At 39.5% G+C, this 27,177-nt stretch overlaps 1 protein-coding gene and 1 long non-coding RNA gene across 4 annotated transcripts in view; one reads left to right on the top strand and one right to left on the bottom strand.

The window, feature by feature from the left end:
• The window catches only part of LOC145506023 (uncharacterized), a 287,451-nt gene that overhangs the window by 194,226 nt on the left and 66,048 nt on the right, over window positions 1-27,177 (bottom strand). The window lies entirely within an intron of this gene.
• Window positions 1-27,177, top strand: part of F5 (coagulation factor V) — a 79,863-nt gene that overhangs the window by 24,610 nt on the left and 28,076 nt on the right. Inside the window, exons 4-13 of one of the 3 annotated variants that reach the window (XM_081489575.1) lie at window positions 3,727-3,939; window positions 5,144-5,287; window positions 8,189-8,410; window positions 9,657-9,822; window positions 16,801-16,978; window positions 18,933-19,032; window positions 19,913-20,124; window positions 20,685-20,835; window positions 22,759-22,971; window positions 24,405-26,826. In XM_081489575.1, the coding sequence (XP_081345701.1) occupies window positions 3,727-3,939; window positions 5,144-5,287; window positions 8,189-8,410; window positions 9,657-9,822; window positions 16,801-16,978; window positions 18,933-19,032; window positions 19,913-20,124; window positions 20,685-20,835; window positions 22,759-22,971; window positions 24,405-26,826 (4,021 nt within the window). The remainder of the gene's footprint in view (window positions 1-3,726; window positions 3,940-5,143; window positions 5,288-8,188; window positions 8,411-9,656; window positions 9,823-16,800; window positions 16,979-18,932; window positions 19,033-19,912; window positions 20,125-20,684; window positions 20,836-22,758; window positions 22,972-24,404; window positions 26,827-27,177) is intronic. The other 2 variants (XM_081489574.1, XM_081489576.1) reach the window with 2 other exon arrangements.

Here is a 27,177-nt window from a genome sequence, read left to right on the forward strand (position 1 = left end):
ATACTTTGGCCACCTGATGTGAAAAACTGACTCATTTGAAAAGATCCTGATGCTGGGAAAGACTGAAGGTAGGAGGAGAAGGGGACGACAGAGGATGAGATGGTTGGATGGTATCACTGACTCAATGGACATGAGTTTGAGTAAACTCCGGGAGCTGGTGATGAACAGGGAGGCCTGGTGTGGTGCAGTGAGGGTGTCGCAAAGGGTTGGACATGACTGAGCGACTGAACTGAACTGAACTGAATTGAGTCTAGGCTATAGTCTTCTCAGGAGATGACAAAGCTTTAAAAATAAACTTGAAAGTATCAAATTGATTCCAAGTAAGTACATCATGTGAAATGCTGGGCTGGATGACTCAAGCTAGAATCAAAATTGTTGGGAGAAATATCAACAACCTCAGATATGCAGGTGATACCACTCTAATGGCAGAAAGTGAAGAGGAACTACAAAGCCTCTTGATGAGGGTGAAAGAGGAGAATGCAAAAGCTGGCTTAAAACTCAACATTCAAAAAACTAAGACCATGGTGTACAGTCCCATCACTTCATGTCAAATAGATTGGGAAACAATGGAAACAGTGACAGACTTTATATTCTTGGGCTCCAAAATCACTGTGAATGGTAACTGCAGCCATGAAATTAAAAGATGCTTGCTCCTTGGAAGAAAAGCTATGACATACTAGACAGCATATTAAAAAGCAGAGATATCACTTTGCCAACAAAGGTCCATATAGTCAAAGCTATGGTTTTTCCGGTAGTCATGTATGCATGTGAGAGTTGGACCATAAAGAAGGCTGAGCACCAAAGAATTGATGCTTTCAAATTGTGGTGCTGGAAAGACTCTTGAGAGTCCCTTGGACTGCATGGAGATCAAACCAGTCAATTCTAAAGGAAATCAACCCTGAATGTTCGTTGGAAGGACTGATGCTGAAGCTGAAACTCCAATACTTCGGCCACTTCATGTGAAGAGCTGAGTAATGGGAAATGATCCTGATGCTGGGAAGGATTGAGGGCAGGAGGAGAAGGAGATGACAGAGGATGAGATGGTTGTATGGCATCATCAACACAGTGGACATGAGTTCGAGCAAACTCAGGGAAATAGTGAAGGACAGGGAAGCCTGTCGTGTTGTAGTCCATGGGGTTGCAAAGAGTCAGACATGACTTAGCAACTGAACAACAACAATCTAAACTATGTGCAACATAAAATCCAATGCTTATTACAAGAAGGTAACAAAATCTCAAAACTAACATGTAAAACTCACAATGTTAATAAGAATTAATGTGTTCAAAAAATCAGGAAAATCATTACCCATAATTTAAAAAAACCCTGAATAATTAGAAACAGATCCAGAAAAAGAACACATACACACTACTATATATACGATAGATTACCAAAAGGACCTACTCTATAGTATAGGGAATTCTACTCAATATTCTGGGATAACCTATATGAGAAGAGAATCTAAAGAGTGAATATATGTTCAGTTCAGTTCAGTTGCTCAGTCATGATCTGACATATGTGTAGTTAACCCTTAAATAATGTACAGATTGGGGTACTGACCCTCCACATATTTGAAAATCCATATGTAACTTTAGTCTGTTCTCATTATCTGTGGTTCTGCATCTGCAGATTCAACTGACTATGAATGATGTTGTAAGACAGTAGATATTTTTTGGGAAAAAAAACATTATAAGTGTTCCTGCACAGTTTAAATCATGTTCTTCAGGGGTTAACTAATTGGAATCCTAGAAAAGGAAGGGACGGAAAAAAATATTCAAAGAAATAGTGGCTATAAACTCTTCCCTCTTGCTGTCCAACATCGACCTCTGCCCTTCCTGTCCTCACTTGCTCCATCTCTAGCCACATCTTCCTTTTGTTGCTGAAAACGCCACCCAACCCTCTGCTCTGCTTTTGCTCTTGAGCATCACAGTTCCCTTTCTTCAGTAAGGAAGACCATTTCTGTATCCCCCCCCACCATCTCCCACCAGTATGGAAAGTTGAATACATGTGAAAGTCTTACTGGTGGGCCTGCTAGGTACACAAAGGACTGAAGTAAAGCATGTAAACTTCACAGGATAGATACATTTCATAATCACAAGGACAACTCGACTGTATATAGGAGCTAGACTCTGAGATTCTGGGGAAAGAATTGGGATAATCAGATGGTAGAGATGTGATAAAAGGGCTGAGGGTGGCATCAATTGGAAAGAAGACATGAAATACAGAGTGAAACAGTATATAAGTAGATGTGAATGTACTTACAACCCATGCTAACAGGTGACTGAATATATCTTACTTATGGACTAGGAGAAAATATTTGCAAAAATATCTGAAATCTCCAAAATATATAGACAGCTCATACAACTCAATAACAACAACAACAAAAAACCAGTCGAAAAATGGGCAGACCTAAATAGACATTTTTCCAAAGAAAGTGTGCTAGTGGCCAATAGGCACATGAAAAGGTGCTCAACATCACTAATTATCAGAGAAATGCAAATCAAAACTACAATGAGCTATCACCTCACACAGGTCAAAATGGCCATTATCAAAAATTTTACAACTAACGAATGCTAGAGAGGGTTTAGAGAAAAGGGAACCCACCTATGCTGTTGGTGGGGGTGTAAACTGGTGCAGACACTATGAAACACAGAACAGAGATTCCTCAAAAAACTAAAATAGAGTTGCCATATGATATAACAATCCTACTTTGGACATATATCCAGATAAAACTCTAATTTGAAAAGATACATGTACCCTAATATTCATAGAGGCACTATTTGCAATACCCAAGCCATGGAAGCAATCTAAATGTCCACTGACAGAATGGATAAAGATGTGGTATATGTACATCTATCTATCTATACATACATACAATGGAATACTACTCAGCCATAAAAAAGAATGAAATAATGTTATCAGCAGAAACATGGATGAACCTAGAGGTTGTCATACTAAGTGAAGTAAGTCAAACAGAGAAAGACAAATATATGATATCACTTGTATGTGAAAACCTAAAATATGATGCAAATGAACATTTTTACAAAATAGAAACAGACTCACAGACATAGAAAACAAGCTTATGGTAACCAAAGGGGAAAGGGAGTGGGAGAACAATAAAAGGAGTTTGGGGTTAGCAGATACAAACTACTATATACAAAATTAATTTGACAACAAGGTCCTTCTGTATAGCACAGATAACTGTTTTCAATATCCTTAATAAACTATAATGGAAAATAATATTAAAAAAGATATACATATGTAACAGAATCATTTTGCTATTCACCAGAAACTAACACAGCATTATAAATCAACTGTGCTTCAATAAAAAATTTAAGAATTTTTAAAATATTGGCTGTCTTGTCAAGCATCATAGAGAAGATGCAGCCCATCCTCATGTTCTGTGATGATTTCCTGATCAAAGGTTACTCACTTCTTTGATTAAATTTAAATAATAATTATTTAGACACACTGGAAAATTAACTTGCTAACCTTTAAATAATGTACTAGTAACATTTCTTGTTCACTTCAGATCACCATAGACTCAGAGTTTTTACAATTACACAGACACAGAAGTGGATCTAAGTGAATCTTTCCACATAATGAAGGTTTACTATAGAAAGGCATAAACATCTTCATTGAAAGCTTATGTTCCCGCAGATTTGAGAGTAGTGAAAAAGTATTTCTCAGAAACTCTCCAGATGTTCTCATGGCTTTTATTTCTCCAGGTGCATCTTACTCTGACCACACACTCCCCATGGAGAAGATGGATGATGCTGTAGCTCCGGGCCAAGAATATACCTATGAGTGGAATATCAGTGAGGACAGTGGGCCCACCCACGATGACCCTCCATGCCTCACACACATCTATTACTCCTATGTAAATCTCGTAGAGGACTTCAACTCTGGACTGATTGGACCTCTGCTTATTTGTAAGAAAGGTAAAAAAAATTCAATGATGACAAAGATGTTGGACTGGTAAGGAGCACTATCATGAAATGAGGTTTGAAAGTGCCTTGGGATCTTTTCATAAATCAAGAGAAGGGTGCAGAAACCAGATCATTGTTTGACACTGGTATTTGAAGGGTAGAATCTTCTCTTTCTTCAATCCTTCCTTCATCTTGGTCCTGTGAATCTCTCCCAAGTAAATCTTTGTCTGAGAGTATGTTCTGCTGCCATGCCCATATGATCTGTAACATTTACCTCAAGGCCAAGTCTTTTTGAAAGTAGACAGCAGCCTATATACACTGCTGAGAGTCCTTGGAAAGAATTTTGACTAATATACCTGAGGCTTGGGTTGGTAATTTGGTCTATAAATACACAAAACTCTAAGTTTCTTTCTTGTAAAAAAGTTGAACACTTTGGGTGGTAGGTTTCAAACACACTCAATTGACTTTATAAGAAATTTCATTGGCTGGGCTTTTTAGGAGTAAGCTTGGATTATTTTACCCCAAAGAATTTATCCTATCTTTTATTAAAATAAACAACCACAACAAATTTCACTGTGGGAAACAATATGATGGATTCACCATCTGTCTATACATATACACATACCAAACCTGCATAACATTCCTAATTCATTTATTCACTACACAAATACATGTTTTCATTGCCTGGTATACAGAAGATACCGTGATGACACTGAAAAAGATTTTAAACTTATAAAAGTCTCTTATTTCGTTTTATTATCAGCTGCATTTTTTTCCCCTAATGAGAATAGATTAATCTTGACCCTTTCAACCAATTCTCTATATCTCATTACAGATACTAGCAAGATGGCTCTATTAAATTCAGAGTGCGATGCTTTTACCAGATGAGCTATGGGACCTATATATTGACTTATTGACACTGGAAGAAATGGCTACTTTTACTAAAGTCTTGACAGTCATCAAATGTTTTCTCTCTGTGTCAGATCAAATTTATCTTTAAGTCCCATTCCTCAAGGCTGTCAGATGTCAGAGCAAACAAGGTGGTACCAGGATTTTGATAAGTGTTCAATCATTATTACTTGATAGATGCTATTTTTTATAAGAATGTCTCACAGTAGACATCGGTATGATTGGCTGCTTATCTAAAACACTGCTATCTAGGAATAGCTAGAGCCTTCTAACTTGGATGCTATTAAAACTATGTCTTTTTTCACAGGCACCCTACTTGAGGATGGAATTCAGAAAATGTTTGACAAGCAACATGTACTGATGTTTGCTGTATTTGATGAAAGTAAAAGCTGGAACCAGACATCATCCTTAATGTACACAATCAATGGCTATGTGAATGGGACGATACCAGGTAATACACGGGCTGTGTTGAAAAACTAGTTGAAGCATTGGTCCCATTGTTTCCCTAAGGCCCTAGGGAAGTTGACTATACTATTTTTTTTTAACTCCTGATCTGAAAGGTCATGTAATCTAGTTTAGTGGTTCTCAAGATTTTATCATCCTATTTAAAAACAAAAAACAAAACTAGCAAGTACAACAGACAAATTAGAAGCTAAGCGAAGCATGTGATCTTACTAGATATCGTGCTCTGAGCAGGTTTCACCTGCATTTCCAAGAAGACGTCCAGGATATCAGCTTGGTCTTCAGTGAATTGTGTGGTTCCTGCTGCATGGTGACCATACCTTCCTCTAGAGAGGAAGCCTTAGAGGACAGAATTCAAGGTCAGTCCCTAGCAGGAAAGGTCAGCAGGAAGAATGCAATGAAGACGCTTACAGTGAATATGAATAGGAGACTAGGAGAAATATCCAGTACAGGAAAATACTACTAGCATTGCAAAAGATGATGAATGAGTAACATTCAAAGACATGTGGTATATTTTTCTCTTCATTTGCATGTAGACTCTTGTGAAAAAGCAAAATTATAACTATTGTTAAGAGAAAAAAATTGACCCCCATCTAAACCACGTCTGCTTCTCTCTGATAGAAATGACCTAGAGCCAAAGATCCTGTGGAGGAAAAATGGGAGAAGTGAATATATTACTTTATTAAATAAACTATGCTTCAAAGCACTAAGCTTCTCAGAAGCTATTCTCTATATCTGAAAATCACAAATGGCTTCTCTGACGAAAAATAAAACTTGTCAAGAGTTGAGGTCTGGATATGGCTTTTAAATTGTGTTCCATTTCATTTGATTCCATCTTCTCAGTCAGGTTTTTATATTCACATGACCCTGGGTTTTGATTCAGAGTTTAAAAACTTAGTTAACTGAGCACATCTGACCTCACACCTTGCTCACTTCTCTACCTTAATGTGTTTTTTTGGCAGTTAACTATCTCAATGTACTTTCTTACAAAAATGGGTTAATCATCTATCCTGGTGCAGAGGGTACTCAAGAATGTTTTTTCACAGATAACATAGCATGTCTAGTACTATGGGCCTTAAGGGGAGTGGTCAAAAGAGAAACTGTATCTGTGTCCTGGCAGAGTGAATTGTCTGTGCAAATGCAGAGAAGAAGCCAAAGTAACCCATATGAAAAAATAGTAATTAATAACTCTATATTAATTATTAATAATAGTTAATTATTAATAATTCTATGTGGGAATAGAATTTAGGAACTTATAGTTGCAAAAGACAGAGTAGTTGGGGCTAAGAAGGGCGACATAGGGAAATGTCATTAGTAGAAACAGAAAAGTTAATGCTTGTTAAACTGCCTTATGGAGCAGTATAAATTGAAAAACTATGATAAATGCCAGCACAGATGTCTAAAAGGCTCAAAGCAATATAAGCATTGATTTGAGACAGATAAATTCTTCCACCAAAGCCTCCTACCTTCTAGCTTCTTGTTCTCATCCATGATACCAGGAAATGGTCTTGTTACAATAGTCTAAAAAAGACAAGCCCTCAGCCCCTCTTTGTGTGAGGGACTGATTCATGGCCCCACACTCTAATATCAAGTGATTATAAATCTGAAATTTAAAACCCATGCCAAGGATAGATAGGTTAGAATCTCCTGCAGAGCAAATTAGCATTTTCACAGTCACTGTGGGGGCAAAGAAGGAGCCAAACAGCTTTTGTACTCAGTTCTCATTACTCTATCCATGAAACACCCCCAGTGACCCAGTATAATGAGGATTTACCCACTGCACATTAAGGAGATCCTATAACCCACAGAGTGACTCATTGCCTTGTCATTAAAATAATCAATCAATGGGTAAAGAAACAGTGCATGCGTGCTAAGTCACTTCAGTCATGTCTGACTCTTTGTGACCCCATGGACTGTAGCCCACTAGGCTCTCTGTCCATGGGATTTTCCAGGCAAGAATACTGAAATGGGTTGCTGTGCCCTGCTCCAGGGAATCTTCCTAACCCAAGAATCAACCCCCATCCCTTACGTCTTCCTGCATTGGCAGGCAGGTTCTTTACCATGACTAGCACCACCTTCGGAGAAGGCAATGGCATCCCACTCCAGTACTCTTGCCTGGAAAATCCCATGGACAGAGGTGCCCGGTAGGCTACAGTCCATGGGGTCGTGAAGAGTCAGATATGACTGAGTGACTTCACTTTCACTTTTCACTTTCATGCATTGGAGAAGGAAATGGCAACCCACTCCAGTGTTCTTGCCTGGAGAATCCCAGGGATGGGGGAGACTGGTGGGCTGCCGTCTATGGGGTCTCACAGAGTTGGACACGACTGAAGTGACTTAGCAGCAGCAGCACCACCTTGGAAGCCCAAAGCAACAGTATAAACTCCTTAAAGCATCTTCACTTAAACTTGACCCTTAAACTCAGCCCTATTAGAGGTTTGGCCCTTAAACTCAGCCCTATTGGAGGCTCTGGCAATTCCAGCTGAGCCCAGGTTGGTTCTAGAGTGACCAGCTACTCAGGCTTGCCCAGGACTTTCTCAATTCTAAAATTGAAAGTTCTGTAATCTGGGAACCCTTCAGTCCTTGGTAAACCGGAAATGTTGGTCACCTACTTGCCTCTCTCCTTGGATCTTAGCAGTCCCTGTGTTTCTGAGCTAACATCCCCCACCTCTGGGCTCTTAGTACCACTTATTGCAATGAGTTGTGACTACTTGTTTGCTCATGACTCAGATGTCTGCTTTTCTAGGGAAGGTACCATAGTGGGAGTGTTTATACCCCCAGAACCTTGCACAAGGTCTGATGCAAAGCAGGTGCTCAAAACGTGTCTGGTGAGTGAATTCTTTTATCACAGACTGCTGATGCCCTGTGTTGACCCCCATCTCTCCCTCAGATATAACAGTCTGTGCCCATGACCACGTCAGTTGGCATCTGATTGGAATGAGCTCTGGGCCAGAACTGTTCTCCATCCATTTCAATGGTCAGGTCCTGGAGCAGAACCATCATAAGATCTCAGCCATCACTCTCGTCAGTGCCACGTCCACAACTGCAAACATGACCGTGAGCCCCAAGGGAAGGTGGATCATAGCTTCTCTCATCCCCAAACATTTTCAAGGCAAGAAATCTTTCCACAAGTCTTGCTTATGAATGTAGGATCCTTCTTTCTTCTTACCTAGGCACTAATGCTCTCATTCTCCTTTCTCCTTACTAGCTGCCCATGCTCCAGACATAACATTTCTTGGTCCTCGAAAACAGAATTTAGATGCTTTGCTCTTAGACTTATAACTTGTTAGTTGGGAATGGAGGAAGTAGAAAAATTGACAAAGATGTTTTAAAATGATGCAAAAGCCAACGAGATCTCTACTTCCTTGAAAAGAGAAAAGAGGAAGGAAACAAAACCATATGTGCAGATATTCCTTCTTGGGGTATTCAATATGCAGCTAAAGAAAAAGAACTGGATGTTGGAACCAGTCAAACATCTGTAAATTTATAGAAAGACCAAGTTATAGATAGTGAAAAAGTTTTAACATGAAAAGATTGTCTTTCATAACAAGATGAGCACAAAGCCTTGCCCACAGAGGAACTCAGTGGATGTGTGTTGAATGGAAAAAACAGAATCTAACCAGCTGAGGATTTTAAAGGACATCAGTGAATTCTGGTGGGAAAAAAATCAACTTAGGTTGTTATATGCTACCAGGTAAACAAAATAATGCTCTATTGCACATTGTTGCTTTAAAACTGTTAGGAGGAAGGTTTCTGTACATATAAGTAAATATCACTATAGGAAATCATTGTGTTACCAAAATAATGTGTATAAAAGCAAGACATACAAAAAAGAGACACTTCTGGGATCATTTCAGTTTTTGTTCAAACTGAGTGGTCAAAATTATATTTGAAGCAATGAATTGTCACAATATTCCTGGAAGATAGAGTCCCAAATAACAATGAAATAATAAAACTAACATTATTGAGTTTAAGTACTTTTGTCATTTTACAATTTCATACAGTATATATTAGTATTAATATTATCTTAATTTTACAAACAGATGATAGGAAAAATGAGAAATTGACAAGATCTAAGTCATAAAGTTTTAAGAGTCTGGAAATTACATAAAATTTTTCTCCCTTGAGAAGTACAAAGAAAACCTTTCCAATTTTTTCCCCCTTACTCATCCTCTCTCTGTCCCTTGCTTTTTATTCTTGTCTTCCTCAGTTTCAAACCAAAATGTTCAAAAGTTTTCTAGGTACTACATTCACTGTTATTATTGAAAACTCCCACAAATTTATTTAAAAGATTTGCATTTTTATCAGCCTTAATTTCTTCTCTCAAATTCTTCCATTTTCCTTACGTTCTAACTCAGCTGGGATGCAGGCTTACATAGACATTAAAAACTGTGCAAAGAAAACCAGAAATCCTAGGAAACTAACTCGAGACCAGAAGCGGCACATTAAGAGGTGGGAATACTTCATCGCTGCAGAGGAAGTCATTTGGGACTATGCACCTATAATACCAGCAAACATGGACAAGTGAGTTTGGAGGGGTTCTTACTACTGTGCAAATGTTCATGACATGGTCTATAGGGTCCTAGATTTATAGGGTCCTAGATCCATAGGGTGAAATGTCATGAGTTGACAGCTTTCAAGGAAATACATGTATTGGATTTCATTTTCAAGTCAATCTGAAATTACTCCATACTCACCAAGAGAACTCAGCATAATAATAACTATAATCATAGGGACAACAACAATAATAATAGCAGCTACCATATGTTGAATGCTTCCTATTGCCAAGCAGTGTGGTAAACCTTTCTAAGAGCTTTGCTTTAACTCCACAATTAGAAACAGCTCTTATTTATTTTAGAGATTAGGAAATGGGAGAGTTGGATTAAGAAAATTAGAAATTCAAATAGCTCTTAAACACTTGAAAAACACTCAAGCTCACTCAAGAGAAATATGCAAATTATTAATAAACTTCTGTGGAATATTATTTTTTCACCTATCAGACTCATAAGTTCAGATGATATAATCTAGTGGCAAGACTGTAGGAAACAAGCTCTATCATGTATTACTGGTGGAAGAGTGAACTGGAAAACCATTCTAGAAGATAATTTGGCAGTATGTATTAAAATTACAAATGCATATATCTTTTGACCCAGCAATCCCACTCTGGGAATTTACTATATAGATTCATATATTCGTTTACAGGTGAAATGAAGTATGTACAGGATGTTCACAGCTTCACTGTTAGTAGTAGCAAAGGCTTGGAAATAACCTATGAAAGTGAAAGTTGCTCAGTCGTGTCTGACTCTTTGTGACCCCATGGACTGTAGCTCACCAAGCTCCTCCTTCCATGGGATTTCCCAGGCAAGAATATTGGAGTGGGTTTCCATTTCCTCCTCCAGGGAATCTTCCCGACCCAGGGATTGAACCTGGGTCTCCTGCATTGCAGGCAGATTCTTTACCATCTGAGCTACCAGGGAAGCCCTGAAACAACCTATAATGTCCCTTAATAGGAATGTATGAGTATATTCACACAATGGAATACTAGGCATCTGTTCTAAAAAAGATGCAAACATTCTCTCTATACTAATATAAAAAATTCTCCAAGAGATATTTTTAAATTAATAAGTCAAGGGAACAAGATGGTAGAACAGCAGATTCCCCTACTTGTATCCCTCAACAAGGGGATACCACAGAAATACAAAGGAACACAAGAGACTACTACAAACAATATATGCCAACAAATTGGATAAGTAGCAGAAAGGGAAAAGGGTACTAGAAATATACATTCTACCAAGACTGAATCAAAAAGAAACAGAAAACCTGAACAGATCAACAAGTAAGAAGATTGAATCAGTAATCAAAAAGCTTGAAACAAAAGAAGCCCAGAACCAGATGGCTTCACAAGTATATCATACATGAATCCTCAAACACTTCCCAAATATTTAAGAGTAGGGAACACTTCCAAACTTATTTTACAAGGCCAGCATTACTTGTATACCAAAGCTAGATAAGGACATTATAAGAAAAAAATTACAGGCCAATATCCCTGATGAACATAAATGCCAAGTTATCAAAATGTTAGTAAACTGAATTCAATACCACATTGAAATGATCATAAACTATGATCACACTTCCTGATTTTAAACTATATCACAAAGCTATAGTTATCAAACAGCATAATAATGTCATAAAAACAGACACATAGACCAAATGAACAGAAGCAAGGGCTCAGAATAAATATATGCATGTACAGTCAATTAATCTTTGACAAGGGCACTAAGCATACAAAATGGGGAAAGGATAGTTTCTTCAATAAATGATGGTGGGAAAACTGGATACTCACATGCAAAAGAATAAAATTAGACCCTTAACTTATTACATACAACATATACAAAAGTTAAGTAAAAATAAATTAAAAACTTAAATGTAATATCTGAAACCATAAAACTCCTGGAAGAAAACAAAACAAAGAAGCTCTTTGACATTGGTCTCAGCAATGATTTTTTTGGCTATGACACCAAAAGCACAGGTAACAAAAGCAAAAATAAGCAAGTGGAGCTACATCAAACTGAAAAACTTCTGCAAAAGAAACAACAAAATGGAAAGGTAACATACAGAATGGGAGAAAATATTAGCAAACCATGATCTGATAACAGGTTAATAGCCAAAATATTGGGCTGGCCAAAAAGTTTATTCAGGTTTTTCCACACTATAAAAGGAACTCATGTAATTCAATGGCAAAATAAACAAATGAAAATACCCTGATTAAAAAATGGGCAAAGGACTTAAACTGACATTTTCCCTACAGAAAACATACAAATGGCCAATAGGTATTTAAAAAGGTGTCCAGCATCACTAATCAGAAGGGAAAAATCATATCCTTGATGAGATATCACCTCACACCTGTGAGGATGACTAGTACACAAAAGAGGTAACAAGTGTTGATGAGGGTACAGAGAAAAGGGAATCTATGTATACTGTTGGTGAAAATATAAATTGGTGCAGCCTTTATGGAAAACAGGCTTCCCTGGTGGCTCAGACGGTAAAGAAACGGCCTGCAATGCAGGAGACCTAGGTTCAATCCCTGGGTCAAGAAGATCCCCTGGAGAAGGGAATAGCAACCCACTCCAGTATTCTTGCCTGGAGAATCCCATGGACAGAAGAACCTGGAAGTCCATGGGGTTGTAAAGAGTCAGACACAACTGAGCGACTAACACTTTTACTTGTGCAAAATAGTAAGGAACTTCCTCAAAAAATTAAAAATAGAATTACTGCATGATCCTGCAATCTCACTTCTGAGTATATATCCAAAAGAAATGTAGTATATACTATCAAAGAGATACCTGTACTCCCATGTTCACTGCAGTGTTAATCATGACAGCTTAAACATAGAAACAACCTAAGTGCCTATCAGTGGAGATATATGTGTGTGTGTGTATATATATATATATATATATATGTGTGTATATATATATATGTGTGTGTATATATATGTATATATATACATATAATTGAATATTATTCAGCCTTAAAATAGAAGGAAATCCTGCCATGTGCAATAATATGGATGAACCTGCAGGATATTAGGCTAAGTGAAATATTCCAGACACAGAATGACAAATACTGCATGATTTCATGTGTGGAATCTAAAGTTGAACTCATAGAAGCAGAGAGTATAGTGGTGGTTGCCAGAGGCTGAGGGGGTAGGGGGAATGGGAGAAGTTGATCAAAGTAAACCAAGTTTCAGTTTTAAAATGAATGAGTTCTGGAGACCTAATATAGAACATAGTATATTAACTATAGTTAGTAACACCATAGTTAATAACATTGTATTATATTCTTGAAATTTGTTAAGACAGTAGATCTTAAATGTTATCAAAATTAAAAAAAATAAGCAAATAGATGAGGTGACAGAAGTGGTTATTAGCTTGATTGTGGTAATCTCATATGCTCATATACAAATCATTATGTTGTAAATCTCAGATACATACATTTGTCAGTTATATTTCAATAAAACCGGAAAATGCAACAAAAAATTCAAGGTATGGTACAGAATATGCAAATAGCTGCCTTTTGTTAGAGGCATGAGAGGATAAGAACAGTTATACCTGCAAGACATATTTGCATAAAGATACTCTGGAATTATCTACTTGAAATGAATACCAATGAATATTTAGGAAATGCAGGAAGAGTTAGGGAAGTGGGGTTGAGAAAAAAAAAAATCCAAAACTCTGTAGTAGCAAGCAGTGCTTTTTATTGTATGGAATAAATCCATAAAGTGGATAAACTCTATTATGGAACTCTGCTTTTGCAAACAAAGGCAATAAAAAGGACCAAGGGGGAAAGTAGTTCATGTTACCTCCCCCAAATCATTTACTACAGTAGCTACAGAAGATGGGTGAAGGCAGTTGGTTTTCAGTTGGCACCAGGATTGGGAGGATGGTAGAAGGAATAGCCCAAAAGTACAGAAATATGTTTAATAAAGACAGTAGAAACTTCCTAGAGTGGGAATGTATTCTTTTAGAGATGGAGAAATACCTGGAAAGCAAATTGTTTGTTGTTTTAGTCGCTACGTCGTGTCTGACTCTTTTGCAACCCTATGGACTGTAGCTCACCAGGCTCCTCTGACCATGGAATTTTCCAGACAAGAATACTGGAGTGGGTTGCCATTTCTTCTCCAGGGGATCTTCCCAACCCAGCCATCAAATCCACATCTCCTTCATTGGCAGGCAGATTCTTTACCACTGAAATTCTTAGCCACCATGGGAGCCCTTAGGAAAGCCAATAGGATACTATAAATTCAGTGATAAGACATACTTAAGAAAAATTCATAGCGTATCTTATCCTTTCATCCAAGTAGACCTTTCAGAGATAGCTACTCTAGAAACCGGAGAGATAGGAAGATGTAAGTAGCTGCTTCTAACCAAGATTATGACTTCATCAATGGTGGAGGAGACAGATCAGAGGTTTCCAGTTTTTCAGCTAGAGAGAAGATATCAGTTCAGTTCAGTCGCTCAGTCGTGTCCGAGTCTTTGCAACCCCATGAATCACAGCACGCCAGGCCTCCCTGTCTGTCACCAACTCCCAGAGGTTACCCAAACCCATGTCCATCGAGTCAGTGACGCCATCCAACCATCTCATCCTCTGTCATCCCCTTCTCCTCCTGCCCCCAATCCTACCCAGCATCAGGGTCTTTTCCAATGAGTCAACCCTTTGCATGAGGTGGCCAAAGTATTGGAGTTTCAGCTTCAACATCAGTCCTTCCAATGAACACCCAGGACTGATCTCCTTTAGGATGGATTGGTTGGATCTCCTTGCAGTCCAAGGGACTCTCAAGAGTCTTCTCCAACACCACAGTTCAAAAGCATCAATTCTTCGGTGCTAAGTTTTCTTCACCGTCCAAATCTCACATTCATACATGACCACTGGAAAAACCATAGCCTTGACCAGACGGACCTTTGTTGGCAAAGTAATGTCTCTGCTTTTAAATATGCTATCTAGGTTGGTCATAACCATCCTTTCAAGGAGTAAGCGTCTTTTAATTTCATGGCTGCAATCACCATCAGCAGTGATTTTGGAGCCCAAAAAAATAGTCTGACACTGTTTCCACTGTTTCCCCATCTACTTGCCATGAAGTGATGGGACCAGATGCCATGATCTTAGTTTTCTGAATGTTGAGCTTTAAGCCAACTTTTTCACTCTCTTCTTCCACTTTCATCAAGAGGCTCTTTAGTTCTTCTTCACTTTCTGCCATAAAGGTGCTGTCGTCTGCATATCTGAGGTTATTGATATTTCTCCCGGCAATCTTGATGCCAGTTTGTGTTTCTTCCAGCCCAGCATTTCCCATGATGTACTCTGCATATAAGTTAAATAAGCAGGGTGACAATATACAGCCTTGACGTACTCCTTTTCCTATTTGGAACCAGTCTGTTGTTCCATGTCCAGTTCTAACTGTTGCTTCCTGACCTGCATACAGGTTTCTCAAGAGACAGGTCAGGTGGTCTGGTATTCCCATCTCTTTCAGATTTTTCCACAGTTTATTGTGATCCACACAGTCAAAGGCTTTGGCATAGTCAATAAAGCAGAAATAGATGTTTTTCTGGAACTCTCTTGCTTTTTCAATGATCCAGTGGATGTTGGCTATTTGATCTCTGGTTCCTCTGCCTTTTCTAAAACCAGCTTGAACATCTGGAAGTTCACGGTTCACGTATTGCTGAAGCCTGGCTTGGAGAATTTTGAGCATTACTTTACTAGCATGTGAGATGAGTGCAATTGTGCAGTAGTTTGAGCATTCTTTGGCATTGCCTTTCTTTGGGATTGGGATGAAAACTGACCTTTTCCAGTCCTGTGGCCACTGCTGAGTTTTCCAAATTTGCTGGCATATAGAGTGCAGCACTTTCACGGCATCATCTTTGAGGATTTGAAATAGCTCAACTGGAATTCCATCACCTCCACTAGCTTTGTTCGTAGTGATGCTTTCTAAGGCCCACTTGACTTCACGTTCCAGGATGTCTGGCTCTAGGTGAGTGATCACACCATCATGATTATCTGGGTCATGAGGATCTTTTTTGTACAGTTCTTCTGTGTATTCTTGCCACCTCTTCTTAATATCTTCTGCTTCTGTTAGGTCCATACCATTTCTGTCCTTTATTGAGCCCATCTTTGCATGAAATGTTCCCTTAGTATCTCTAATTTTCTTGAAGAGATCTCTAGTCTTTCTTATTCTGCTGTTTTCCTCTATTTCTTTGCATTGATCACTGAGGAAGACTTTCTTATCTCTCCTTGCTATTCTTTGGAACTCTGCATTCAGATGGGAGTATCTTTCCTTTTCTTCTTTGCTTTTCGCTTCTCTTCTTTTCCCAGCTATTTGTAAGGCCTCCTCAGACAGCCATTTTGCTTTTTGCATTTCTTTTCCATGGGGATAGTCTTGATCCCTGTCTCCTGTACAATGTCACGAACCTCTGTCCATAGTTCATCAGGCACTCTGTCTATCAGATCTAGTCCCTTAAATCTATTTCTCACTTTCACTGTATAATCATAAGGGATTTGATTTAGGTCATACCTGAATGGCATAGTGGTTTTCCCTACTTTCTTCAATCTAAGTCTGAATTTGGCAATAAGGAGTTCATGATCTGAGCCACAGTCTGCTCCCGGTCTTGTTTTTGCTGACTGTATAGAGCTTCTCCTTCTTTGGCTGCAAAGAATATAATCAATCTGATTTCGGTGTTGACCATCTGGTGATGTCCATGTGTAGAGTCTTCTCTTGTGTTGTTGGAAGATGGTGTTTGCTATGACCAGTGCATTCTCTTGGCAAAAAGATATCAGGACTTTGCAAATCACAGTAAGGTTTCCCGGCACCCCCCCCCCCTGCCCGGCCCCAAGAAAACTAGCATTTTATCTAATTCAAGAGCAGAACTTCTAAACATAAGGGTTTCCCCCCATCCTGTTGGGGTCTCTACTTGAGAAAACTATTTAATCTTTTAAACTTTATTTCACATTAAGAAAATACAGATCTCTGCATTTGGATAATTTCTCAAACCGAATTGGAAAACATTATAAGAAGGTTGTCTACAAACAGTACCAAGATGATTCCTTCACCAAACGCCTGGATGATCCCAATAACAAAGGAGATGGGATCTTGGGCCCCATTATCAGAGCCCAGGTCAGAGACACACTGAAAGTAAGTAACAGAAATACAGAACCATGGAAGAACTTGAATAGTGAAAAACAGATTATAAGTACTGGTTATTTTTTTTAACGTGTCCATGTAATTTTTAATTCAACTGTGGTTTTAATTCTTTTTCGTATTTGTACTTATTATAGCCTGTCTCATAATACAAATCATCTAAAATAGTTGATCAGATTATAAAGGAATAAACCAAGGAGCCGATGTAATGGGTGAAGGATGATGTGGGGACAAAGAAAATAAAGCCAAGGATAAGTATAATGAAACACATACCATATGCTCCTATAATGTTGTCTGCAAATTTTGTCCTAGGCTTTCTAGCAGCCAAAATAAACAGGTAAATAGTCAGGCAAGATTCATAGTAGTCATAAAAGAAGTACAATTTCCCCTGTTATTGAGACTTAGAGGAAGTTATCCTATGGATGCTTAAAAAAGCATGATGTGTGATGTGGCAGATGGAATCCTTGACCCATCTACAACTGGTATGATAAATTTAAAAGCTGCATAGTTTTTTATTTAATTATATTTATTTTTAATTGATTGATGATTCTTTACAATATTGATTTGATTTCTTTTTGGAGGCCTAGGGGTCTTCTGCTATCATTTAGAGGTTACTCTGTAGGAGTTGTTCCATATTTTCATGAGTTTTTGATGTATTTGTGGGGAGGCAAGTGATCTCCCTGCTTACTCCTTGGCCATCTTCTTCCGCTTCCTAAAAGTTGCATAGCTTTTTAAAATAATGTTTCTCATTATAGCTGAGAACATAACCAAATTGAATGAAAACAATTCATCAATGTGGTCTAAGCATGTAGTTCTCTGATGATTGGTCTCTGATGAAGGTAAATTTTGATATGTGTCAAGAACACTGAGTGTTCCTCAGGCAGGTTTCTTTGTATGTTGTATCATGTCATAACCTTATCTTTTGATAAGAACTAGACAGCAGAGAATTAAAAGTTGCAATCTTTGGCTAGATTCTAGGATGAATATAATCGTCAGATTAGGGATGACCCAAATGCTTTGGCAAGCAACCAAGTAGAAGATAAGATTAAGGTTCTCTTCTGAAGATTAAGGAGGCTAATTAGGACTCCTGTGTGATGAAGCTGTTTCCTTCTTCTCTTCATGGGAATGAACTAAGAGGATATCTGCAGACAAAGCCAATTCTATTCATTAAAAAAATAAACAAACAAACAACTAAAGAGCAGAAGCCACCTTTCTCTTGTTTCTCTCTTCCTTCCCTCATTTCTGATCCCTTTTAGGTGCTCTTAGAAAGTACAAAGATGCCTCATTGGAAATTCAAGATCTGGCTATTTGCTATGCCCTATCAAGAGATGTTTTTGGGGGGACTTCCCTGGTAGTCCAGTAGCTATGACTCTGCACTTCCAGTGCAGGGGACCCGGGTTCGATCCCTGGTCAGGGAACTAGAGTCCATGTGCCACAACTAAGAGTTTGAATGCCACAGGTATGAGACTCTGTATGCTTAGAAGACTGAAGATCCTACATGGCCCAACTAAGACCTGGTGCAGCCATGTAAATAATAAATAAATATTAAAAAAAGAAGATGGCATGAAGGACAAGGGTTTGGGAGATCTGGCAGACTGGAGAAGGGAAGGAGCAGATTCAAAGGCAGATGTGGTTCAAGCCAAAAGGAGAGGGAAAGGGAGATGGGGCTCAACTTGGAGAGGGTGATGTACCGTGAGGAAAATGTCACTTCTAAGGTCGGACTTCTCTCTCCATTTTCCACCTTACTATGTAAGTGGAACTCTCTCAAATGCATCTGTCAGGTGATGGGGAGAGGTTGCCCCTCAGATACACAGTTATTAGTCTGCATTCACATAAAGACACAGACACACATATGCACCATCCAACAAGTAAATATACAAAGCTAGCATTGTCTATTCTCATGATTGACCTTAAATCCTGAAATAATGCATTCAAGTTAATTTTGTAGATCGTGTTCAAAAATATGGCCAGCCGCACCTACAGCATTTACCCTCATGGTGTGACCTTCTCTCCTTATGACGATGAAGTAAACTCTTCCTCAACCTCAGGTTTGCATCTTTCACATCTACTGAATGAAACTACTCACCTCTGAGAGACTGTCATATTGTCCTACTATCCTTCTTGCCTGTTAGTATAACTTGTACCGTCAGATAGTATACATGTAGTGTGTGTGCTAAGTTGCTTCAGTGTCCGACTCTCTGCGACCCTAATGACTATAGCCTGCCCGGCTCCTCTGTCCATGGGATTTTCCAGGCAAAAATACTGGAGTGGGTTGTCATGCCCTCCTCCAGGTGATCTTCCTGACCCAGGGATCGAACCTGAGTCTCTGTGTCTCCTGCATTGACAGGCAGGTTCTTTACCACTAGTGCCGCCTGGGAAGCCCCAGTATACATGTAGGGGTATCCTCTACACAACCAAACACTGCTCACTTCAGGGGTTTTGTTTATCCTGATGACTACAAAGTATGGTGTCCTTTGTTAGTGCAATAAGCGGCCTCAAGTGGACCAATATCTAATAACTACAAGCTATACAGAGTTCTGGACATCTCCCAGGAGGCTCAGTGGTAAAGAATCCACACGCCAATGCAGGAGCCTCAGGAGACACAGGTTCAATCCCTGGGTCAGGAAAATCCCCTGGAGGAGGAAATGGCAACCCACTCCAGTATTCTCACCTGGAAAATCCCAAGGTCAGAAGAGCCTGTTGGGCTACAGTCTATAGGGTTGTAAAAGAGTCGCCTATGACTTAAAGACTAAACAGCAACAATTCAGAGTTCTATCAAATGGAGCTTAATATAAAAAGAATATCCCTTTCTCAACACTGATTCCATTGAGAGCTCAATTATTTTAAATTACTCATTCATTTTTTACTTATTTTTTCCGTGAAATAATTTTGAAAATCAAAACCAATTTTGAATATATTTTCTTTTAGGCAGTAACACCATGATCAGAGCAGTTCAACCAGGGGAAACCTACACTTACAAGTGGAACATCCTAGAATCTGATGAACCCACAGAAAATGATGCTCAGTGCTTAACAAGACCATACTACAGTAATGTGGACGTCACAAGGGATATTGCTTCTGGACTGATAGGGCTTCTTCTAATTTGTAAGAGCAGATCCTTGGATAAACGAGGCATACAGGTATTTTGTCCCTGAAGTAACCTTTAAGAAATTGAGAATTTCTGATGGGAACAGAGTAGTTCTCCTCGTTAAATAATGGGGCTTTTGCTTCTGAAGAACAAAAAATATTTAGTAGTCCCTCTTTAGCGTGAAGGTAACAAGGCTTATTCCTTTAGTTACTTTACTGTCTTTTTTATTTCTTAGATAAGTCTTATATGGACTCTACTGGAGAAGACAAGTCTACAGTGCTATAATTGTATTTTTTGTTTTAAATTCCAGATCTGTCCATACTGGCTACATGATAAGCAAGTCACTTAGTTTCTCTTAATTTTTTCCTTTCATCAAAACAGTATTATTCCTTCCTAAAATTTTTACAGGGGTAAAATTTCAGGGCTCAGTGAGACATCACCTGGTAAAAGTGACTCTCACAAGGGCTTTGTTCACAATGGGTTCACAGATGTCTGAATTTGTGGCTTCATGGGCCCCGAGACCTGTGTGCCTTTGGTTTCTGAGAACTCAGTGTTGTAGGTAAGCCATAGGCTAGGATGTTAATCGCTGAACACAGCACTTTTATCCTCCAGAGGGCAGCAGACATCGAGCAGCAGGCTGTGTTTGCTGTGTTTGATGAGAACAAGAGCTGGTACATTGAGGACAACATCTACAAGTTTTGTGAAAATCCTGAGAAGGTGAAACGTGATGACCCCAAGTTTTATGAGTCAAACATCATGAGTAGTAAGTCAGAGCACTCTTTTCATCCATCAGTTTTTTATTCCTGTGGCTGAAGTGTGACTGTGTCAAGAGGCAGAGGTGTGAATTAGAATCCACTCACCTCTTAGTCTCACTTCCAGTCCAGGAATTTGGTGATGAAGTTACTGGGTGATAAAGAAATCTTTTAACAGCAAGAGGTCAGTGCTTGTTATCCTTAGATGCCCTGTTGGTTTCCTGCTTCAAATACGTGTGTATGTGTGTGTGTGTCTGTGTGTGTGTGTGTGTGGTGGCGGGTGGGTGGATGCACGAGTACATGTGCATGAACACATGCTCTGAGGAGGGAAGAACAGGGTGAAGGGTGGGGGTGGGTGAGGGAAGAGGCCTTGGTCAGAGGTATCTGAGGATTTTAGACTGGGTGCAAGGTGAATAGTCTTTATGCCCAGGGCAGAAACAAGGTAAATGATCTAAAGCTAGACTGTCAAATCAAACTAAGCAAGATGCAAACAGGGAGCCAAGAGTCTTGGAAAGCCAATCCATGAAGAGGTTTGAAGTGAGCAGTAAGAAGTACAGAACAGAGAGAATAATCTGAGCCAAGATTCATCAGGCTTTTCTGTAATTTTAAAGTCTGTGCTCAAAGCCACTGCTATGCGAAGTCTGGGAGAAATTTCACTGAGCCAGCTGGAAACAAACTTCTCCACAAGGGTCAGGGTCCCTTTCCTCAGAGCCACTGTACTCACTTTCTCTGATAAGTAATCACAGAAAGGAGGACAATTTCTCCATAGTCTGTTCATATAATTTCAGATGACTGACAGTTGACGATTATTAGAACTGGCAGTTACCAGGAAAATAACTTTGAACAGGGAGTCAGCCTCAGCTTTCTTTGCTTAATTTCATTTTGGCAGAAAACCTGTCATAGTCCTAGACCAGTGCTGTCCATTTGAAATGATATATGAGCCATAAATACAATTTAAAATTTTCTAGTAGACATTAACATTAAAGAGAGAAAGGTGAAGTTTGTTTTAGTAATATGCTTTATTTAATATATTGCAAATATTATAAACATATAATCAATATTAAAATTAAAGATTTACTTTATTTCCTACTAAGTCTTGGAAATCCAGTGTGTATTTTATACTCACAGCAGTCTCAATCCAGATTACCCATATTTCAAGTGCCCAATAGTCACTAGTGGCTAGTGGCTACCATATTAGTGTAGCTATAGACCATTTAGAAAAGCTTCCAGAATCAGGTACAAAATAAAAACACATTATGTCAGCTATGTGATAAGTATTTATGTGCTCACTAGTGCCAGGCATTATACTAGGATGAGGGTTATAGTGGTAACCCTGGCAGACGTAGACCCTGCCCTCATAGAAATCATCTATGATTTTATTACCATGCTTAGTATATAAGTAATTACTGATACTGCCTTAAAATGTATCCCATTGAAAGAGAATGAAAATGTCTGAACTTGATAGCTGAGTGCAAGCTAGAGATTATAGAAATGCTAAGATGGAGCAATAAAAATTGCAAAATATGTTAAATAGGCTTCGTTTTTAGGGATAATTACTTGTATTCAATAACTAATGCTTCAAGAATTTGACTTTCTTATATTATGCTTTTTCTCCAGGTAAAATTACTCTAGATAATATTGTAAGTTGACTCTCAGAATATCTTTGAAAGCAGACCTAGAGTATAAAATATACACTTAACAAATGAATAAATAAATCAACGTGAATGAAAGGCTTTGTTTTTATCCTGACTTTTCTCCCTTGGCTAACTTTAAAGAATAAGTTCTCATTTGAAAAGTCTGTGTTTGATGTTCAGTCTTGTAAAGCTTATCCCATATAATCACTAAGACACAACCAGAGTATCATTGGGTTATAATTAGCCACATTCCCTTTTGTTGGTATAGGCCTGATGTTTTAACAGACTTCACTCTTTCAGCTATTAATGGCTATGTGCCTGAGAGTATATGCATACTAGGGTTCTGCTATGACGACACTGTCCAGTGGCACTTCTGCAGTGTGGGAACCCAGAATGACATTTTGACCATTCACTTCACTGGGCACTCATTCATCTATGGAAAGAGGCATGAGGACACCTTGACCCTTTTCCCCATGCAGGGGGAATCCGTGACTGTCACAATGGATAACGTTGGTAAGACTTGGATATTTAGGGGGATCCTCTGCTCTGCCTGGTCTGCTACAGCTCTTCAGACTACCACGCTTCCTGGGCTTCTCTCTCTGATTCCTGGCAGGCTTTCCTTTCAATACTATTCATGATTTCTATTTGGGGAGTTGATTACTCAAATGGATCCAGTCTTTTTGTGTGCATTTCATTTATCCTTCTCTGGGCTAAGTGAGAAGCAAAGATATAACAGTAAAAGGATCAGGCATGACTTTGAGGAGAAAGTGTGAGCATTCAGCCACAGCGCATTTCTTTTATCAAAATGCCCTTTTCAGCTTTTTAAGACAGGCATCTCACACTAGGGTTAGCGATAATCCAATATAGTGCCTTAGAGGCAGGCTTCACTGATAGCTGTCATGGGCTTCGGAGTTCATCAGACCCAGGTTCAAAACCTGCTCTGCCGCTTGATATCTGTGTAACCTTGGACAAGTTACTCCACCTCACTGAGCCTCAGTTTATTAATCTGAAAAACAGAACAATAACACTTTACAGAGTTGCTCTGACATTCATTGTAATATGTGCCAAGTGCCTAGGACTCAGTAGACAATCAACACGCTATATCTATGAAAGACTTGCCAGGAAATTGCATATCACTTCAAAGAGGTTCAATATTGTCCTGCATCCACTTGAATTATTTATTCCTTAGAAATATCTAGATGTTTCTTATTTCTTGGGAAACAATAGAAACACTAAGATGTTTCTTATTTCTTATTTCATCATCTTTCACCTAACTTCAGCTCTCTAACAAAATGGGCAACTCACAAGAGCTTTGATATTCAAAGACCATTTCATTCTTGGGCTTCCCAGGTGGCTCAGTGGTAAAGAACCCACCTGCCAGTGCAGGAGACATAAGAGACCTGGGTTCGAGCCCTGGGTTGGGAAGATCCCCGTGGAGAAGGAAATGGCAACCCACTCCAGTATTCTTGCCTGGAGAATTCCATGGACAGAGGAACCTGGCAGGCTATATAGTCCACAGGGTCGCACAGAGTGGGACATGACTGAAGTGACTTAGCACACATGCACATTTCGTTCTTGATTCATCTCTTTTTTTATATATTCTAAAACAGTGACTCTCAAACTATTTGTGCTGAAAGTTTTTCTCCCTAATCTGCATCGACCAATACTTTGGGTCCATATTCTGTCAAATGAGATCAGTGTGCTGATCATACGGTTGGATGTTATGGAAATGTCAGATTGCAAAAAAGTTTCCTATACCCTTTCCTCTCGATTTTATTCCTTATGTCACTGTGGAACAGTAACCAGCAGTTGACAGATCAGTTGTGGTCCACAGACCACAGTATCCCTGATTAAAGTTCACTGGAAATTATGGGCTACAATGGACCGTAGGGTTTTTAATATCTTTTTCTGTACTCAGAGTTCTCTATTTTGTTTCTTTTTTGTAGGAACTTGGATGTTAACTACCATGAATTCCAATCCAAGAAGCAAAAAACTAGGCCTGAGGTTCAGGGACGCTAAGTGTATCAAGAATGGTAATGATGACTACTATGACTATACATATGAACCTTCAGGATCTACCTCCATGACTAGAAAGAAAATGCCTGATTCTTCAGAAATCAAAGATGAAAATGATGCTAACTCTGATTACCAGGACAAAATGGCTTTCATGTTAGGACTTAGGTCATTCAGAAATTCATCACTGAATCAGGAGAAAGACGAGTTAAATCTTACTGCCCTAGCTCTGGCGGAAGATTCTGAATTCATTCCTCCAAGTGCCAATAGAGCTCTCGGTTCAAATTCTTCTTCCCCAAGTCATGTTAGCAGGCTTATTGCCAACAACTCTGCAGAACCTCTGAAAACTCTTCCACACCTGGAAGCCCCTGTGGCTGGTCCCCCACTGGAACACGCTGGCTTAGATAAGAAATCAGCTCTCAACCCTCCTGTGGCAGAGAATTCCAGCTCTTATTCTGAAGACCCTAGAGAAGATCCTCTACTCTCAGATGTCACAGGGATAAGCCTACTTCCATCTGGCACAGGATTCAAAAATAAAAAACCTGCTGAACATCAAAGATTCCAGGCAGGAAGAGGCCGAGCAGCAAAGCGTAGGTTCTCCCAGATGGAATTTCCAGCACATAAAACCAGGACACGTTTAAGCCAAGACAACTCTTCTTTTCCCAGAATGGGGCCCTGGGAGGACATTCTCAGTGATCTGTTACTCTTACAACAAAAGGATCCATCTAAGATTCTGAATGGAGAATGGCATTTGGTTTCTGAGAAAGGCAGTTATGAAATAATCCAAGATGCTAATGAAAACAAGACTGTTAATAAGTTGCCAAACAGCCCCCAGAATGCCTCAAGGACTTGGGGAGAAAACATCCCTTTCAAAAACAGTCACGTAAAGCAGAGTGGCCACCTGACATTTTTGGTAACTAGAAATAAACCTCTACAAGAAAGACAGGATAGACAAAATAGTAGATTGAAGGGAGGCCTTCCATTAATTAGGACACGAAGAAAGAAAAAGGAAGAGAAGCCTGCATACCATGTTCCTCTATCTCCAAGGAGTTTTCACCCTCTGAGAGGAGAGGTCAATGCCTCATTTTCAGACGGAAGACATAATCATTCACTGTTACTCCATGCATCCAATGAAACATCTCTTTCCATAGACCCCAGTCAGACATTCCCCTCTACGAATCTTAGCCTTGCAGCCTCACTTCTTGACCATGACCAGACCTCACCAAATGACACCAGTCAGACAAGCTCCCCTCCAGATCTTTATCCGACAGTGAGCCCAGAGGAACACTATCAAACATTCCCTACTCAAGACTCTGATCCAACACATTCTACTACAGCCCCCAGTAACAGATCTCCTCCCGCAGAGCCCAGCCAGATACCCAACTATGACCTAAGAAACAAGGCCATCCCTACTGATGTGAGTAAAATTTTCCCTTCCTTGGAACTTGAAGTCTGGCAGACAGTTACCTCTCTGGACCTCAGTCAACCATCCATCTCCCCAGACCTTGGCCAGATGGCCCTTTCCCCAGACCTCGGCCAGGAGTCTCTCTCTCCAGACCTTGGCCAGACGGCCCTCTCTCCAGACCTCAGACAGGAGTCTCTCTCTCCAGACCTTGGCCAGACGGCCCTCTCTCCAGACCTCAGCCAGGAGTCTCTCTCTCCAGACCTTGGCCAGACGGCCCTCTCTCCAGACCTCAGACAGGAGTCTCTCTCTCCAGACCTTGGCCAGACGACCCTCTCTCCAGACCTCAGCCAGGAGTCTCTCTCTCCAGACCTTGGCCAGACGGCCCTCTCTCCAGACCTCAGCCAGGAGTCTCTCTCTCCAGACCTTGGCCAGACGGCCCTCTCTCCAGACCTCAGCCTGGAGTCTCTCTCTCCAGACCTCAGCCAGCATGATTTCAACCAGACATCACCTCCTCTAGATCTTGATCAGACATCCCACATTTCTGAATCTAGTCAGTCATTGCCTCTTCCAGAATTTGGTCAGACTTTCCCTTATGCAGATATTGGTCAGATGCCATCTCCTCCACCAGACTCTACACTAAATAACACTTTTATACCAGAAGAATTTAATCCACTGGTTGTAGTAGGCCTCAGTAGAGATGATGGAGATTACGTTGAAATTATTCCAAGGCAGAAGGAAGAGAGCAGTGAAGAAGACTATGCTGAATTTGAGTTTGTAGCCTATAATGACCCTTACCAAACTGATCTTAGGACAGATATCAACTCTTTCAGAAATCCTGACAACATTGCAGCATGGTACCTCCGCAGCAACAATGGAAACAGAAAAAATTATTACATTGCAGCTGAAGAAATATCCTGGGATTATTCAAAATTTGTGCAAAGGTTTGACCAGTTCTTATAGTCTCATTTTTTCCACTAATGCTAAAAAAGTAATTACAACACTCTAAGGAGATGATTTTGGACAAATCATACTAAGTATAATTTAGTTCCCCTATATAGTGCAACTTGGCTTATACTGTTTCCATTGTCAATTCCAAGATAAGCTTTTCCACTTCAGGTGACATCTGGACAACACAAGAGCCATCACTGTGAGAAGTCTTTGATATGCTGTATTTAAATCAGCACCCTCCTCTCTCTTCTTTTCTTATCAAAGATGTTCCTACTCCTTCTTGCTCCAGTGTAGAGCCCAGTCTATCAATGTTGTTATTGTTTAGTTGCTAAGTCATGTATGACTCTTTGTGA

The sequence above is a fragment of the Giraffa tippelskirchi genome, chromosome 5 (assembly GCF_054371585.1).
Source record: "Giraffa tippelskirchi isolate mGirTip1 chromosome 5, T2T-mGirTip1v1.2.pri, whole genome shotgun sequence".
Taxonomy (NCBI): domain Eukaryota; kingdom Metazoa; phylum Chordata; class Mammalia; order Artiodactyla; family Giraffidae; genus Giraffa; species Giraffa tippelskirchi.